Here is an 18,310-nt window from a genome sequence, read left to right on the forward strand (position 1 = left end):
TGTTCATAACTAGTCCTGTTTATTTCGATATAATGTTAGGTCTTGTTTAGGTTTTATGTCTGTCTTTGAATTTTGACTTTTAAAGTGATTTTATTCATTTTTAGTTCAGTCGAACTGATGATGGAGCTGGACTCCGAAACGTTTTCAATATCGATATGGTGAATTTTCTTGGCGTTTTCTTTGCTTTTAAATTCCTTGAAAGCTACTCTCATGATCATCGTTCTAGATTGCCACATAGTTGATATAAATAAATGAGTTAGCTAATAAGTTAAGGTTACTTATCCCTAAGAGATGAAACAAGGTTGGTGCGGGGAAGAATAACACAGATGCTCACAACACGTCACTGCTGAGCAAACTGGGGCTTGAGTGTGCATAACGCGCCAAGTGGGGCTTGCCTGTCCCAAAGAAAACGGGGTGTTGTTTGATGGCGCCGATGTTAAAGTACTTCTGGGAAAAGGTAAAAGGTGTGGGTTGATTTGACAAGCGGCCTAGAGCGACGTCACATGCCGCAAACAAATAGAAATACAGTGAGACAAGGCTTCGTTGCTCACAATCATGTGCATACAATGAATTACTGTTTGGATTTCGTCAATAAGTTTATATAAGTTTTGGTACTAATTGTCACCATGAAATTTCATACCAATTCTATCCAGCAACAGATGCCAGTGGCTCATCTCTGCGCCCTAAAGTCATAGCAGTTAACATCAAGCTTGAGCCTCTATATGAGGATGATGACATATCTGTGAAGGATGAGCCTATTGATATAGATGAAAATCAGGTAAAGTTATTACTCTATTTCTTTTCATTGTAGATCATTCCAAATTTGACATTAATATTTTCCCCCATGGGATTAAATCAACTTCAATAGAAATTCAGTGCTTGAAAAATTGTGCTCCTATTTTTGTGAAATTCATAACTCAGCTTCCTTATTGAATGGAGTAAATTGATTAAAAAATTATGTTGCAGGGCTGTAGATGAGTCTCATACAACATAATATAGTTATATTATCTTTGAAAGGAGCCTACTTAAATGCATTGATAATATACTCAGATAAATATAATTTGGTCCTGATACCAATCTGTCAATGAAGACTCTGTTCATGATTGTTTTATTTGGCCAGCAAACTCCACCTTCCTCATCTTGTGTGCCATGCAAGGAGGAAGCTCAAGTTGAGTCTCGGGACGCCCACCAATGTTCCTCACAGGACGCTGCTGCTATGCCTGAGGAACAGGTTGGTGTGGCTTGGTGCTGTGTTCTTTGTTTAGATTTTCAGTTCAAATGCTTTTATTGCATGTGAATGTGTGGAGCACTTATTAATAACTGAGTTTATGGTTTTTGATCTCTATTGTGCATTCTAATAAAATTTGGATGATTATGTCTCTGGCAGTGAACTTAGTATTGACATGCATCTGCTTCCTGAGCCCTGTTAGGTGTAATGATTCCCGTGCATGCTGTGTACGATTCATTCATATTTTATTTAAATCGAGGTCCTTTAGGTGAAACCGTTGACGATGAAGGACTGAATCGAAGTTCTATTCAAATGTTCTATTGCTAATGCAAGTGTTTGAGGGAATATTATACACTTAATGCATACTTCGCCTTTTAGAGCAACTTCGAATTATTTCTTCAATATCCACCACAACTAATTTGCCTTCATTAGAACATTATCTAAGTGACTGATGTGACCAACTGTTGTGTCAGGCAAGTTCAGGTGAACCTCCCAGCCCTGAGTGTGGTGGCCAGCTAGCTCCACCTCCACCATCCGGTGGGCCGGACGAGTTGGAAACTCAAATCGAGGCTTGTGAAGCAAACGTAGCCCATCGTTCCGCCTTGATCTCGTCTTCCATGCCTGGACTTATGGTGGGTGGTTGTTTGTTAGGACGATTGAGAATGTTAATGCTCTCCAAAAAATTCAAATAATGTGCCTCATGATGGTTTACATAAAAGCCTCATAAGCTTGGTTGAATTTTTCAATCACGCATTATCAGGGATTTGAGTTCCTACATATGGAAATATTCTTATGCTAATTTAACCATATAATAAACTGATATTTTCATACTACCTCGCAACCTATGTTATGGTAACCTTCTGCTTACTTCTTGTTTGTTTAAAATTATTGTCCAATTTCACTTCAACAGTGAATTATTCTGCATGCCCTGTGATGTTGGTTAAAAGTAAGGTGTAGAAGCCAACCATGGAGCTGTACCATCTGGGGCAAATCTAGACACAGAATTTTAGAAACTTTGAGCCGTATTGTAGCCACTCATTGTAAATTCTTCTCAGTAAACCTTTGCTAATATTTTTATGTGTTTTCACGAGACTAAATGGCTGGCCAATTGTCCTCTTGATTTTAAACCTGTTTTTTATAACCGATATGTCGATGATACTTTTTTGCTTTTCAAGCATCCCTCTCATGTGGCCCTTTTCTTTGATTATCTAAACCTCCAACATCAGTCAATAAAATTCACCATGGAGCTTGAAACCAACAATACTTTATCTTTTCTCGATTGTAATGTTACAAAATCTAATGGCCGTTTCCATACCTCTGTGTTCAGAAAGTCAACGTTTACCGGTTTAGGCACCAGCTTTTTTAGTTTTTGCTCATTTCGTTTCAAATTAAATGGTATTAAAACATTATTAAATCGTGNCTGAAGAGGCATGTTCTTCATAAGCATTCATCTAAAAAACCTCTTGGCTGCTCAGAGTGTGAATATTCTTGTGTGACTAAGAGCGATCTGCAGAAGCATATTCTTCGTAAGCATTCAGCTAAAAAACCTCTTGGCTGCTCAGAGTGTCAATATTCTTGTGTGACTAAGAGCCAACTGAAGAGTCATATTCTTCAAAAACATACATTTGAGTAAACTCCAGGAAAAAGAAAGCCTAACTAGATATTTGAGGCCAAACATTTGGGTGAAAATTCTTCAGTACTCAATGTATAAATGAAAGACATTGAGTAAACTGACTCGTTGAATATTATCTGTCGTTTCATTGACCAGATTAAGGATAAGTCTCCAGCTAACATATTACCGACCACTGGATGTTGGAGTTGTTATCAGCGCACTTCATTGAACTATGATCAGAGTTCAAGGTGGTTCTGAAGGAATTCGTCCCGTGCCGTCTAAACGCCTTTGAGAACTCCATGTTGCCAGTATCTTTGAGACAGGTATCTTGGATACCACCATATTCGTTATATTTTTGATACGTTTGTTTAATACTGCCATTTCTGTATTATTGTCATGTAGACGAGACCTGCGAAGTGTCATCTGCCCGCACATCAGATGGTGGTCATGCATTAGTATCGCATCTTTGCTATTTTACATTCGCCTCAGCACGCCAATCTGCAATCCTTCCCTTACATTTACCAACTACTTTTCACACGTACATCACTGCTACGCTCGACTACCCTGCTCATATTTTTATTACTCAAGGCAATTAAAACAAGCAAGAATAAGCCAAGCCTTTGCGGCTCTCGTGTCGATCGCTAGTTAAATATTCGCCACGAAAATTTAAGATAAGAATGAGAGAGCTCCCGCGGCCACAGCTTAGCAGCGCTCCGATTATTGGGACATAAGCATTGCATGGACATCTCTCTAATGGACATCCCTCTCCCTCCTAATCATCCGGATATGTAATATCCTAAAATATGTAATGTTACATATTTTAGACACAGTTTTTGCAAAGTTGACGACGTGTATAAATTAGCCTTACACCACAACTAATTCAAACCAGGAACGGTTTTAGGAGGCTAATTTTCAAAATTCATCCTCTTGCGCGGACGTGCTTTATGTCACTGTCAATTAAAGCTAAATAACTTATTCAACAAGCTATTCGTTAATCTTGAGGATGGGATTGTTAGCTGCTGAGAGATGAGAGAACCTGATGTTTTACTTAGAATCTTAGTTTCATACAAAAACAACTCAATTAAGATAAATACTGATCCAATCGGCAAAATAAAATAAATTTGGTCTATGAAATCCGTGGATCGCCCAAACGGAGCAATCCACTCCAAGTTGAAGTATGGATCCGAATGATATGCATTGGTTGAATATTCATATACTTTAGTATTCAGTCACAACTAAGGGAGGGATGTAAATAGAATGTGTTAAGTTTTTTCGCAGGTAAAAAAGGACAAGAATCAATTACAAGTACAATGCTCAATAGCCACCATTGAGAAGATAAATTCGCACTAATTCATTGCCGAAGTGCTAATTTTCATATTTTAAAAATTTAATAATTTTCTGCATAATTATATGTAATATCCAGGGGCTTGATCAACGCATTTAAACAAAATTAGAGGACAAAAATAAGAGGTGAACACGTACAGTCTGCTGTTCAGGTGCTGTCGGAGAGATTTTTGCGACGTATTCTTCACTGTATTATAAATTTTTGTGTCATCAGCATACATCGAGCAAACGCTAGACACAGCTTCTGGCAGATCGTTTATAATTAGAGATATTAGATATTAGAGAGATACACAGCAGCAATGCCATTCAGAAGCAGTATTGGCAATGTTTTGGGCAATGCTTGTTGTAGTCCTTTATTTAGAATTTTTCCAAGCTGCATTTGAATTCAATTGATACTTTTTGCTGTTGATGTGATAGGGATTTTAAAAAATTAGGGACTCCCATATAAATCTGATATTTTTCCTATTATACAAATATAAAAATACACAACAAAACTCAGAGGTCCCACTAGCAATATTCATGTCTTCTTATTTACCAAAAATTTTTTCAGTTTTGTAACTGTATTTATATTTATTTGCAGTAAAATCTTTTGCTTGGCTATTGAACAAATTGTTAGTTATTTTTGAACTTCTTCAATTTGGACACAGTAGAATCTGATGGATATCATAATGGATGACATGAAGGAATGTCATGTTGTGCTGCACAAACTCTCTGATGATGCAGTTGAGAAGGGCTGGTGGTCTGGGCTGAACCTCCTGCTAAGGCCTTCTGGTGTTGGCAAAATTAAGTCTGCTGGTAAGATCAACATTTTGTTATGAGCCAATATACAAAGTAGGATTTTTTTATGAAGATAAAAATAATATTCTGTAGGTTATCACATATATAGACTTTCCATTTATATTAACAAGACTGCGTTGCTCCGAATTATGTGCATACAACGAATTACTTTTGGATTTCGTCAATGTGTTAATATGTTTTGGTGCTAGTTGTGCCACCATGTAATTTCATATCAATTCTATCCAGCAACAGAGGCCAGTGGCTCATCTCTGAGCTCTAAAGTCGTTGCAGTTAACATCAAGCTTGAGCCTGCATATGAGGAGGAGGACCTATCTGTGAAGGATGAGCCTATTGATATTGATGAAAATCAGGTAAAGTTATTACTCTTTATCTTTTCATTGATGATCATTCCAATTTTGACATTCATATTTTCCTTCATGGGATTAATTTCAACTTCAATAGAAATCTAGTGCTTTAGGAATTATGCTCCTATTATGTGGAATTTATTACTGAAATTCCCTAACAAAAGGAAATGCATTGATTAAAAATTATGTTCCAGGGCTGTAGATGAGTCTCGTACAACATAATATATCTGGTAGTTATATTTTATTTGCAAAGAGCCTAATTGAATGTATGGATAATATTCTCATATATTTATAATTTATTCCTTATACCAATCTTCCAATGAAGTCTCTGTTCATGATTGTTTCATTTGGCCAGCAAACTCCACCTTCCTCATCTTGTGTGACATGCAAGGAGGAAGCTCAAGTTGAGGCTTGGGACGCCCATCAATGTTCCTCACAGGACGCTGCTGCCATGCCTGAGGAACAGGTTGGTGGGGCTTGGTGCTGTGTTCTTTGTTTGGATTTTCAGTGCAAATGCTGTTATTGTATGTGAATGTGTGAAGCACGTCAAGTTTTATAATGTGCATTGGGATCCAACACGATTTCTGTGATCACTTCACTGCTATTATATAAATAACTGAGTTCATTGTTTTTGATCACTACTCAGCATTCTAATATACTTTGTATGATTATGTCTCTAGCAGTGAAGTTCGTATTGACATGCATCTGCTTCCTGAGCCTTGTTAGGTGAAATGATTCCCATGCATGCTATGTATGATTTATTCATATTCCATTTAAATCGAGGTTCTTTAGGTCAAACCATTTGATGATGAATGACTGAATCGAAATTATATTCGACTGTTCCATTGCAAATGCAAGTGTTTGAAGTAACCTAATATTTTACCCTCAATACTTTATCTTTGAGAGTAATTTTGAATTATTAGTTCAAAACCCACCACAACTAATTTGCTATCATTAGGATATTAATCAAGTATACGCGACTGATGTGACCACCTGTTTTGCCAGGATAGTTCAGGTGAGCCTCCCAGCCCTGGGTGTGGTCGCCAGCTAGCTCCACCTTCCCATCAGGTATTTACCGTGACACAGATGTGGTTTGGTGGGCAAGAAGAAACGACGGTTTTCATTTTGTAGTTTTACTCGCGGTCTTGGGTGACAATGGTGACGTAAGCTGGAAATAAGATTTAATATTAGTTTATATTGTCGAGAAAGAAATACATGAAACTCACACTAGGTAGGGGTCAATTGCGCAGTATTTCATTAGTCACTTATACAAGGTGCTTTTGGCAGGCAACAAGAAGAGACACAACTTTAATGATAGCTACGTTTACAATATCAGTTTCAACGAGTTAGGCCAGATATACCCATTGTTGACGTTTCCATGGTTATGGTTGCATTTGCCAACGCTGGGTTGGGATTTGTTTATGATTATAGTGCCAACGGCTGCAGTTGGGCTTAAAATACGATTACGATACCTAAAATCGTGAGGTTACAGATTACATTCAGAGGAAAATATCTTAAATTTACCCAATATATTTCAAATCAAAAGAGATGCAATGAAACACAAGTCGGTAGGAGGGCCGTGTAGCTGAGGTGGTAAGCGGAGAACGAACTAGTCTCCCTCAAAACTTTTCTCTATGATTGAGTCGAAGAAAACGTGACGGCATCTTGGCTATGTCGCTTTATGGTTTCTGAACTAAATCCTAGTAGAGAAACCTTGGGAGTTGGCTATCAAGGTAACAATAACAATTGTGGACTGCTATGAGTGATCAATAATGGATTAGCTCACTGTGAGTGACACAATTGAGTCGAGAATCTTAAGGTCTTAAATATGGCTATATGTATTGAAGGGAAGGTAGGCGTGGAAGCGTTGTAGGTGGCGCTACTTGGGGCAGTTAGAGGATGCCTCCTCCATATTTGACTCGTGGCGGTGCCGAGACGTTTCGTTGATTTCCTAGGTTTTACATTAAAGGGGGAACGTCACGAAATATAGCTCGATATTCGTAAAATGCTGTAAAATTTTGAAAAGCTATTTTATAATTTTGAAATGCTATTTTATAATAATCACATCACTGAGTAGCAGCAAGTTTACGATGCGATTTGAAGAGCTCCAGATTGTCAACACCAGCGTGAGCTATGGCTATTGGTAGATTTGGTAATTCATGTTTCATGACAAGGCTACTTCTTGATCATCGTTCTAGGGTTGGCACATAGTTGATATAAATAAATAAATACGCTAATAACTTAAGGTTACTTATCACTAGGAGATAAATCAAGGCTGGCGCGGAGAAGAGTAACACAGATGCTCACAACACATCACTGCTGAGCAAACTGGGGCCTTAGTGTGCATAACGCGCCAAGCGGGGCTTGCCTGTCCCAAAGAAAACGGGGTGTTGCTGTTGCCGGCGCATTTGCGGATGAGGTCAACCCTAGGTGACCTACTTCTGTCTCTCAGGCAACCAACTTTAGTAAACTGTAAGCGCAGAGGCCATGAATAAATAACACGGAAAGATAGATGTATATTGGTGATCAGATTTACAAATTTAATAAAACCAGAGAATAGAGGAGCATGGGCAGAAAATACTGTAAAAAAATAAAGTTATAGTATAAATACTAAAGTAGAATAACTAAACTATAAACACAACAACAGACATTGGCACAACAGAAACAAAACTTGAACTGAGCAAAATGGTGAATTGAATATGGATAACTGACAAATAAACATTAATAAATTATTCACGAGATCCGACTAGCCAAATCTTATTATGAACAATCGGTCCTACAACTTACTTCAGCCGGCGACGCCGAACATGACAAGACCGGAATGCTTACTACGGATCCTAGAAGTCACTTTCCTTTACCCTAAAAACGGTACAAGATAACTATTACTCTAAAATAATTGAAATATTAATTCAAAGCAATTACGAATATATTGTGAATGAGCGGATTTATTTTGCGATAAAAACCCAATGAGTAACCCGGTAACATTGTTTGAGGTGGACTATGTTATAGTATTTCTGGGAATAGCTAGAATGTGTGGGTTGATTTGACGAGCAGCATAGAGCGAAGTCACATATCGCAAACAAATAGAAATACAGCGACGTCACTAAAAATGATTTTTTATGTTTAAACGAAGACCTGAAGTATTGTTGTGTATTTTTATATTGCTCAAATCAGAACAAAACTATTTACACGGAAGTCCCTAATATGTTAAAATCCCTATAACATCAACAGCAAAAAAGAATCAATTCCATTAAAATGCACCAATTACCTGAGGTATGATTATGAAGATGAAAATGATATTCTGTTGGTTAAAACATATCATGACTTTACATTTATATTAACAAGACTGTGTTGCTTACAATTATGTGCACACAACGAATTACTGTTCGGATTTCATCAATGTGTTAATATGTTTTATTACCAGTTCACCATCATGTAATTTCAGATCAATTCTATCCAGCAACAGCGGCCAGTGGCTCATCTCTACGCCCTAAAATCGTTGCAACTAACATCAAAATTGAGCCTCTATATGAGGAGGACATATCTGTGAAGGATGAACCCATTGATATTGATGAAAATCAGGTAAGTTATTACTCTAAATCTTTTCATTGTTGATCATTCCAAATTTGACATTAACATTTTCCCCCATTGGATTAAATTAAACTTCAATGGAATTTCAGTACTTGGAAAATTGTGCTCCAATTTTTGTGAAATTCATAACTCAGCTCCCTTATTGAATGGAGTAAATTGATTAAAAATTATGTTCCAGGGCTGTAGGTGAGTCTCATACAATATAATATAGTTATATTTTCTTTGCAAAGAGCCTACTTAAATGCATTGATAATATGCTCATATAAATATAATTTGGTCCTCTTACCAATCTGCAAATGAAGTCTGTGTATNGTGCCATGCAAGGAGGAAGCTCAAGTTGAGGCTCGGGACGCCCACCGACGTTCCTCACAGGACGCTGCTGCTGTGCCTGAGGAACAGGTTGGTGGGGCTTGGTGCTGTGTTCTTTATTTAGATTTTCAGTGCAAATGAGAGAGAGGCATCTCTCATCTCATTATAAGTGAATGTGTGAAGCACGTCAAGTTTTATAACGTGCATTGGGATCCAACACGATTTCTGTGATCACTTCACTGCTATTATATATAAATAACTGAGTTCATGGTTTTTGATCACTACACTGCATTCTATTATATTTTGTATTATGTCTCTGGCAGTGACATTCGAAATGACATGCATCTGCTCCCTGAACCTTGCTAGGTGTTATGATTTCCATGCATGCTGTGTACGATTTATTCATATTCCATTCAAATCGAGATTCTTTAGGTGAAACCGTTGACGATGAATGACTGAATCGAAGTTCTATTAAAATGTTCTCTTGCAAATGCAAGTGTTTGAGGTAATATTTTACACCTAATGCGTACTTCGTCTTTGAGAGGAACAGTGAAATATTCCTTCAAAACCCATCACCACTAATTTGCCTTCATTAGGATATTATCTAAGTATATGTGACTGATGTGACCATCTGCATGTTGTCTAAGGCTGGTTCAGGTGAGCCTCCCAGCCCCGGGTGTGGTGACCAGCTAGCTCCACCTCCCCCATCAGGTATTTACCGTGACACGGATGTGGTTTGGTGGGCAAGTAGAAACGACGGTTTTCATTTTGTAGTTATACTTGCGGTCTTTGGTGACAATGGCGATGTAAGCTGGAAATAAGATTTAATATTAGTTGATATGTTGAGAAAGAAATACATGCAACTCACACTAGGTACGGGCTGGACTCCCATTGTTTAGGCTTAATTAATAACGTGATAGCTGAGCTTTTTTAATTGGCTACTCGATGACAAGATTACAACTGGCATGATAAGAATGGTTTAAGTCAGTATGATAGGAATGGTTTATGTCAGTATGGTCAATTGCGCAGTATTTCATTAGTTACTTACACAAGGTGGTTTTGGCAGGCAACAAGAAGAGGCACAACTTTAATGATAGCTATATACGTTTACAATATCAGCTTCAATGAGAGTTAGGCCAGATATACCCATTATTGACGTTTCCATGTTATGTTTGCATTTGCCAGCGCTGGGTTGGGCTTTGTTTACGATTATAGTGCCAACGCTGGGCTGGGCTTTGTTTATGATTATAGTGCCAACGGCTGCGGTTAGGCTTGAAATACGATTACGATATCTGAAATCGTGAGATTAGAGAATACATTCAGAGGACAATATCTTAAAATTACCCAATATATTTCAAATCAAAAGAGATGCAATGAAACACAAGTCGGTACTAGGGCCGTGTAGATGAGGTGGTAGGCGGAGAACAAAGTAGTCTCCCTCAAAACTTTTCTCTATGATTGAGTCGAAGAAAACCGGACGGCATCTTTGTTTTGTTGCTTTATGGTTTCTGAACTAAATCCTAGTAGAGAAATCTTGGGAGTAGGCTATCAAGATAACAACGACAATTGTGGACTGCTATGAGTGATCAATAATGGATTAGCTGACTGTGAGTGACACAACTGTGTCGAGAATCTTAAGGTCATAAATATGGCTATACGTATTAAGGAGAAGTTAGGCGGTGGAAGCGTTGTAGATGTAGGTACCAATTACCTGAGTTATGATTATAAACATGAAAATGATATTCTGTGAGTTAATACATATTTATTACTTCACATTTATATTAACACGACTGCGTTGCTCACAATTATGTGCATACAAGGAATTACTGTTTGGATTTCGTCAATGTGTTTATATGTTTTGGTACTAGTTTTGCCACCATGTAATTTCATATCAATTCTATCCAGCAACAGAGGCCAGTGGCTCATCTCTGAGCCCTAAAGTCGTTGCAGTTAAGATCAAGCTTGACCCTATATATAAGGAAGAGGACATATCTGCGAAGGATGAGCCTATTGATATTGATGAAAATCAGGTAAAGTTATTACTCTGTCTTTTCATTGATGATTATTCCAATTTTGAACTTTAATGGAAATCCAGTGCTTGCAAAATTGTGCTATTTTTGTGAAATTCGTAACTCAGATTCCTTGTTGAATGGAATAAATTGATTAAAAATTATGTTGCAGGGCTGTAGATGAGTCTCGTCTCATACAACATAATATAGTTACATAATGTATATTATCTTTGGAAAGGGCCTACTTTTATTCATGGATAATATTCTCATATATTTATAATTTGCTCCTCATACCAATCATTCAATGAAGTCTCTGTTCATGATTGTTTCATTTGGCCAGCAAACTCCACCTTCCTCATCTTGTGTGCCATGCAAGGAGGAAGCTCAAGTTGAGGCATGAGAGCCGTCTGAAGAGTCATGTTCTTTATAAGCATTCATCTAAAAAATATAACTCAGTACTCACTGCAGTGAGTGACAGAGAGCGCATTTTCTCGTCGACGAAAACTTGAGGTCACGGACGGACGGACAGACAGACGGACATGGCGAGCACAATAGTGCATTTTTTCCATAAATGAGAAAATGCGCTAAAAACCTCTTATCTGCTCAGAGTGTCAATATACTTGTGTGACTAAGAGCGATCTGAAGAGTCATGTTCTTCATAAGCATTCATATAAAAATCCTCTTATCTGCTCAGAGTGTGAATATTCTTGTGTGGCTATGAGCCAGCTGAAGAATCATATTCTTCAAAAACATACATTTGAGTAAACTCCAGGAAAAAGAAAGCTTAACTAGATATTTGAGGCCAAACATTTTGGTGAAAATTCTTCAGTACTCAATGTATAAATGAAAGACATTGAGTAAACTGACTCGTTGAATATTATCTGTCGTTTCATTGACCAGATTAAGGATAAGTCTCCAGCCATCAAATTACCGACCACTGCATGTTGAAATTGTTATCAGCGCACTTCATTGAACTATGATCAGAGTTCAAGGTGGTCCTGAAGGAATTCGTCCCGTGCCGTCTAAACGCCTCTGAGAACTCCATGTTGCCAGTATCTTTGAGACAGGTAACTTGGATACCACCACATTCGTTATATTTTGTATACGTTTTTTTAATACTGCCATTTCTGTATTATTGTCATGCAGACGAGACCTGCGAGGTGTCATCTGCCCGCACATCAGCTGGTGGTCATGCCTTAGTTTCGCATCTTTGCTACTTTACATTCGCCTCAGCACGCCAATCTGCAATCCTTCCTTTACATTTAGCAACTACTTTTCACACACAGACCATTGCTACGCTGGACAACCCTGCTCATATTTTTATTACTCAGGGCAATTAAAACGAGCAAGAATAAGCAAAGCCTTTGTGGCTCGCGTGTCGATCGTTAGTTAAATATTCGTCACAAAAATTTAAGATAGGAATGAGAGAGCTCCCGCGGCCACAGCTTAGCAGCGCTCCGATTATTGGGACAACTCGCACCTCCGCCAGTCGCTGTCGGTTTAGACGGTCACTGGGTAGGGTAGTGTTGTGTAATTGTGACAACATCAGAGTATCATCCATTATTTCTTTGATGATGATTTCTTTCTTTTACTGTGCGTGTTGGATCAAAGAAATATGTGCATAATTCATTAAACGAAATCCTACAAACGTGTCAACAGCGTGTTGCTTGCACCCGACGCGATTAGGGTTGACACGGCGTGTGAACGGAAAGAAGACAAATGGGAGCTTTAACCACACGGGCGAACAAAACAGCTGAAAGGAAATGCCGTGCAGATGTCAAGAGAATATTGTGATGTTTGCGAGTTTCTGACGTCATTTAACTCATTAAGCTGTTATCAAGTTCATTTGCAACAAAGAAACGCAAAGTCACGCTTAATAATATTTGGTTTTCACAATTTGCCATAAATCGCACCCTCGGAGCGTTCGAAGCCTTGAGGTTGGAGTAATCCTAGCGCCTGTTCGTGGTTTCTTGATGTCCATGTGATCTTAAATAATATGTGTCAATAAAAACAATATATTGTTGGGAGAATTACTAATTGTGTTTAATTATCCCATAATATTTTACAGCTGTTCACATTTACCAGGATGTTTGGATTGAATATATTTCACAGAATAAATCGTTGTTATTTGAGGTCGGCGGCATCAGTGAAGTGGCAACTTAACTGGCTGACACAAATTTGTGCGGGCTCAACGGGGCTAAGTTGGTTTTCTCCCGTTTATTTCATATACTTGAGTGACGTAAGCTGAAAATAAGATTTAATATTAGTTAATAGGTCGAGAAATACTTAAATAAAACTCACACTATGCAGGGGGTAGACTCACATTGTTTAGACTTTACACATTGTTTAGTACTAAACGTTATAGAATAGATGAACGTTCTATTTTGACTTCTCGATAACAAAATTACAACTGACATGCCAGGAATTATTTATGTCGGCATGGCCGCGATATTTCATTTGTTACTCACACGAGGTGGTTTTGGCAGGCGAGAAGAAGAGACGACAACGTTGACGATAATTACGTTTAAGATTTCCGAGCTTCAATGAGTTAGGCCAGATATACCTAATGATGACGTTTGATTTCTTATGCTTAAATTTGCCAACGCTGAGTTGGGCTTCAATTACAGTTATAGCGTCAACGCAAGGTTGGGATTCGATTCCGATAATAGTGCCAACGTGGGGTTGGGCTTGCTTACTGTTCTAGTGCCAACGGCTGTGGTTGGGCTTCGAGTTTAATTACGATACCTGGAATAATGAGATTAGAGATAAGCTTTAGAGGACAATATCTTAAAATTACCTAAAATGATTCAAATTAAAAGAGATGAAGTGAATCACAAGTCGGCAGGGATGACGTGCAGACGACGCGGGGAACAAAGTAGTCTCCCGCGCAAATTTTCTATGAGATTGTGTCGAAGAATACGGAACGGCGTCTTTGCTACACGGCTAAGTAACATTCAAATAGTCACAACAGTAAAGGTGAGGCAAATGGCCTAGAAAATATCAAATCAGTACATCCAGTTATGCGACAAATAATCCCTTTTCAAAATAATTACTCCTAGACGAATTCATACTAGAAAATAGATATCAACTATGATATAGTCAAGAGCCTATGAGCAGGTGTTCGTGATCATGGCCGCCACTATATCGGCGCGGCATGACTCGCAGTGACAACTTTAATATGCACTCAATAACATGAATTTAGAATCACAATTCTGGAATCATACACAGTGAAGGCAATAGAGGAATACATGTATACAATAGGCTTAATAAGCTATAACATCATAAAATAAGGTAACACCGGGAGGGCTCGTGGAGCAACACACTACTCGCTTGAGCTCTAGACGCGCACTGGTACGGCGCTGACGATGCCGCGCTAACAGGGAACGCGGGAACCGTTTGAAGGGTCGCTGCGTTCACGTGGCGGTAATTTCGTTGATCTTTGCGATATTTTCCACGCACTTGTGGAGTGAATGCAGGGATGAGTGAAGATTTGCAGAAAGAATAGATGAGGTTAAGGAAAACTTAGTGCGTTGAATCTGACGAGTGACGAACGACGTCACACTGGCACTGACGCTTACTTGTATATTTTGATGGACTCCAGGACCTGTTTTGTGTATGCAGGATACGGCCAAGAAATTTGAAGTCAATGCCAAAGTTAGAATTTATTTGCCATTTGTTGCGCACGAGTGGAATATTGAGGCAGCCCGCAGAATATTGAGGCAGCCCGCAGAATATTGAGGCAGCCCGCAGAATATTGAGACAGCCCGCAGAATATTGAGGCAGCAATGTTATCTGTGTAATTTTCCCCTATTTAGACCGTGGACTAACCGTTACAATCACTGTTGTTGTCGGCGAAGTGACATCATGGAGGCACTTGGGCGACTGTATGGAGTCCGTGTTCCTGAGGAGCTCTTGCGGTGCCATGGCGGGACTCGAGTGACGTCACGAACTCCATATCTTCGATTGTAACTGAAAATTGTGCACAGTACGAATGATGTGTTAATTGATGTATACCTGCATCTAATAACTTACTGTTAGACCGGTTCTTGATGAGATTTGGTGAACCGTATACGGATTGGATTATTCACATACAATTTTTGATCACTAGTTTCTTCAAGAAACTCTTCACATTTAGCCATTTCTTCGCTCCGTTCCTCAGTAACGGCCGATAAATCACACTTCCACGCGAGCCAGTTGTTGCTGCCTGTTATAACGGCCACAAATAAATTTAACCAGTTTTTCCGGCCAGTAACTTTGTACACGTGGCCATTAATGACTGCCAGCGTTTCATGGCCGGCATTGCTTCTTGAGTGGCCGCACAGGTTATTTGACATGTTAGAACAAAGACAGGTTATTTGCCAATTCCAGTCTGGAATTATTGTTCCGCATACCAACACCTCTATTTCATGATTCATTCCCAAATTCCATAAAAAAATCATCAACGGGTTACAATCTTCTTAACCCTTTCGTGACTGACGGGACTGTGACGTCCCACTCAATGTTTTACTCCATGACTTGCATACAGCATGCCATTCGAGGCATAGCTAACTGCAGGGACAGATGAGTAACACTCCTGCGCCATGTCAACTCAAACGTAATTGACTGACGGGACTATGACGTCCCGTCCAACGATTTACTCTATAACTTGCATATGACGCTAAATTCAAGGCATAGCTAACTACAGGGACATATTAGAAACACTCTTGCGCCTACATATGTCCAATATAAAGTAATAATAATAAAGGTTTTCTGGGATATGTTATTATATAAGCTATTACACGCGTTTGCCAAAGAAAGTTTGTGATATTATTCAACTACTAACAAAAAATATTACGAAAATATTTTTTTTATCAAAATCAGTGATGTCGCAAATTGGGTCACCTCAGTTGGAACCATATACTACCGGGATTTTCAAGTCCCAAATATATAATTTTTACCAATAACATATATTTAATCATTTTTTACGGAGATGCAATATTCTGTCCAAGTTCATGATGATTCTGTAGAAAAATGCGAATAAAAAGTTGTAGAACACATTGCCGTCACCGTCGTCACGAAAGGGTTACATTTATTTTCATGCTGCTTTTTACTAATCATTACAATTTGATGCCTGAATTCCTCAATTAAAACTCACTGCTAGATTAAAGGAAACTGACGAGATCATGGTTTTTTTTGTTCAACTGTGTCATCAGTTGTTAAAAAGCGAGTCTCACAACATGAATGTAATGTAACCTAGAAGAAAGAAAAGTTAGAATGTCGCCTTGCCGTAATTTTCTGAATGTCAAAATCTTTGCTCACGGATACATTAACCATCGTCAATAGTATTCGCTTCTAAAATTCTGGTCACATGGCTAATGGTTCGTATATGTGAAATTCAAAAGTCGTAATTTACAAAGTAAATCAGAAATTAATAGGGTAAAATTGTCAAGTCACTTGCGTGAAGTAAACAAAATTTCTCATGTATGTAACAATTTTTAATGAATAACATACATCTAGAAATATTTGGAAACGAAATAAAAATATTATACATTGCAGTCTACAATGAATGTTGATCCAAAGATTGATTGCACAGTAAAATTTCACTTATTTGTATAACTCAAAGACGTGCGCAAAGTTATTTGTAGTGAGCCGTTCTTTCTTTACCAATCTCATTTGTCTTTTTTCTCAGCCACGCGGGCGCCAGTTGGTCTTGTAACAGCTACTGGCCGCCCCTCTTTACTGGCCCCTGAACAAGCCAGTAACCTTAAACACGAGGTCAGCAGCCCCATTGTTGGTGGCGGTTAGTACTGGCCACTTATAGTGGCACTAAATAATTAAAACAACTCCAATAAATAACTAAATAAGTGCCCCCGTGTACAAGCACCTGTAGAAGTGGGACCGGGTGTTGTAGCTAACCCTGCAGCCATGTATAAGCCTGAGCTCCGAGAGGCTACTCTGGAGCAGGAATAAAATAAGCAATTCTTCGTCTTCTCCAGAAGTTTAACGGAGGAGCAGGCGATAAAAACGCCTTGTATGTCTGAATAGATTTAATGGTGACACGAATAAAAATCTGAGACAGAAATCAACGACTGAAGACGTAACAATAATGAAGGAAATACAAATCGCGTCTTTGGCTAATTACAGGAAATGTGGTGTGATTATTTTATAATGACTGGTTGCTTGCGTATTGATTTAAACTTATACTCAGGCGACATTACAATGAATTTGTCGGAATGTCGGAATTATATGTAAGAACGATGATAATAATTTTCTCAAATGAACATAAAATTATTGAAGGGGTTCTCCTAAAATAGGCCTAATGAGGCAACTGACACCATAGCGGTAATTGCGCACGGGCACAACTTCTGACAAGACTCGCAAACTACCCGATTGTGTTTTAATTATATAGCTCCTCTGCTGGAACTTTGGTTAAAGAATTTCGCTGGAAAGACAAACTTTTCAACCAGAAAATGATGAACATATTGGAATTTTCTTGATCCATTCCCACACAATGGTCTGGTTGTCGAGCATCTTTAACCATTTCAAAATTGTAAGTGGATCGTATTGTTTAATTAAAACTAAATACGAAAGCCATAAGTTTTTCTAATACCAGTGATAAACTTGATCACTGTAACTAATGGAGTGGTGAGTCCACTAATATTAAGATGATTACTTAATCCTTAGCAGGAGTGGTCGGAAGTCGTAACCATTAGGTCGACAGACCTCCGACTCACTAAAACATGCCCCCCAAGGCATCACCAAACTTTAATTAAAGTGTACTGGCCAAGCTAAAGTAACGAGTGTACTCGAAAAAGGTATTATTTTGAGTGACGTAATCACGTCCATGATTACCACAGGCATTTGCCTCGTATCAGTGAGCACTTATTTTCAATTTTAACTGCATCTCTTAGATAGCAATATTGTTATTCTCTTTGTGAAATCAACCGCATTGAAATGCTCATACGTACAGGCGTCACCGCCCTGATTATGCTGATTAATCCTAATTGTAATAATCTCTACAAATTTACAGATAAGCTTGATTTGCTATCAATGTCAGCTATGATGTGACTTTTATTTTTTTCGATTTCTTATGTTT

The 18,310-nt window shown here is 38.4% G+C and overlaps 1 protein-coding gene across 1 annotated transcript in view; it reads left to right on the plus strand.

Annotated features, from left to right (window-relative positions):
- The window catches only part of LOC108670933 (serine/threonine-protein kinase WNK2), a 16,023-nt gene extending 4,388 nt beyond the window's left edge, over positions 1 to 11,635 (plus strand). The window contains exons 5-10 of the mRNA XM_047884238.1: positions 654 to 778; positions 1,121 to 1,156; positions 9,242 to 9,316; positions 9,874 to 9,937; positions 11,132 to 11,256; positions 11,576 to 11,635. Coding sequence (XP_047740194.1) covers positions 654 to 778; positions 1,121 to 1,156; positions 9,242 to 9,316; positions 9,874 to 9,937; positions 11,132 to 11,256; positions 11,576 to 11,635 — 485 coding nt within the window. The remainder of the gene's footprint in view (positions 1 to 653; positions 779 to 1,120; positions 1,157 to 9,241; positions 9,317 to 9,873; positions 9,938 to 11,131; positions 11,257 to 11,575) is intronic.
- Positions 11,636 to 18,310: the final 6,675 nt, after the last annotated feature.

The sequence above is a fragment of the Hyalella azteca genome, unplaced genomic scaffold (genome assembly GCF_000764305.2).
Source record: "Hyalella azteca isolate HAZT.00-mixed unplaced genomic scaffold, Hazt_2.0.2 contig14947, whole genome shotgun sequence".
NCBI classification, from domain to species: Eukaryota; Metazoa; Arthropoda; class Malacostraca; order Amphipoda; family Hyalellidae; genus Hyalella; species Hyalella azteca.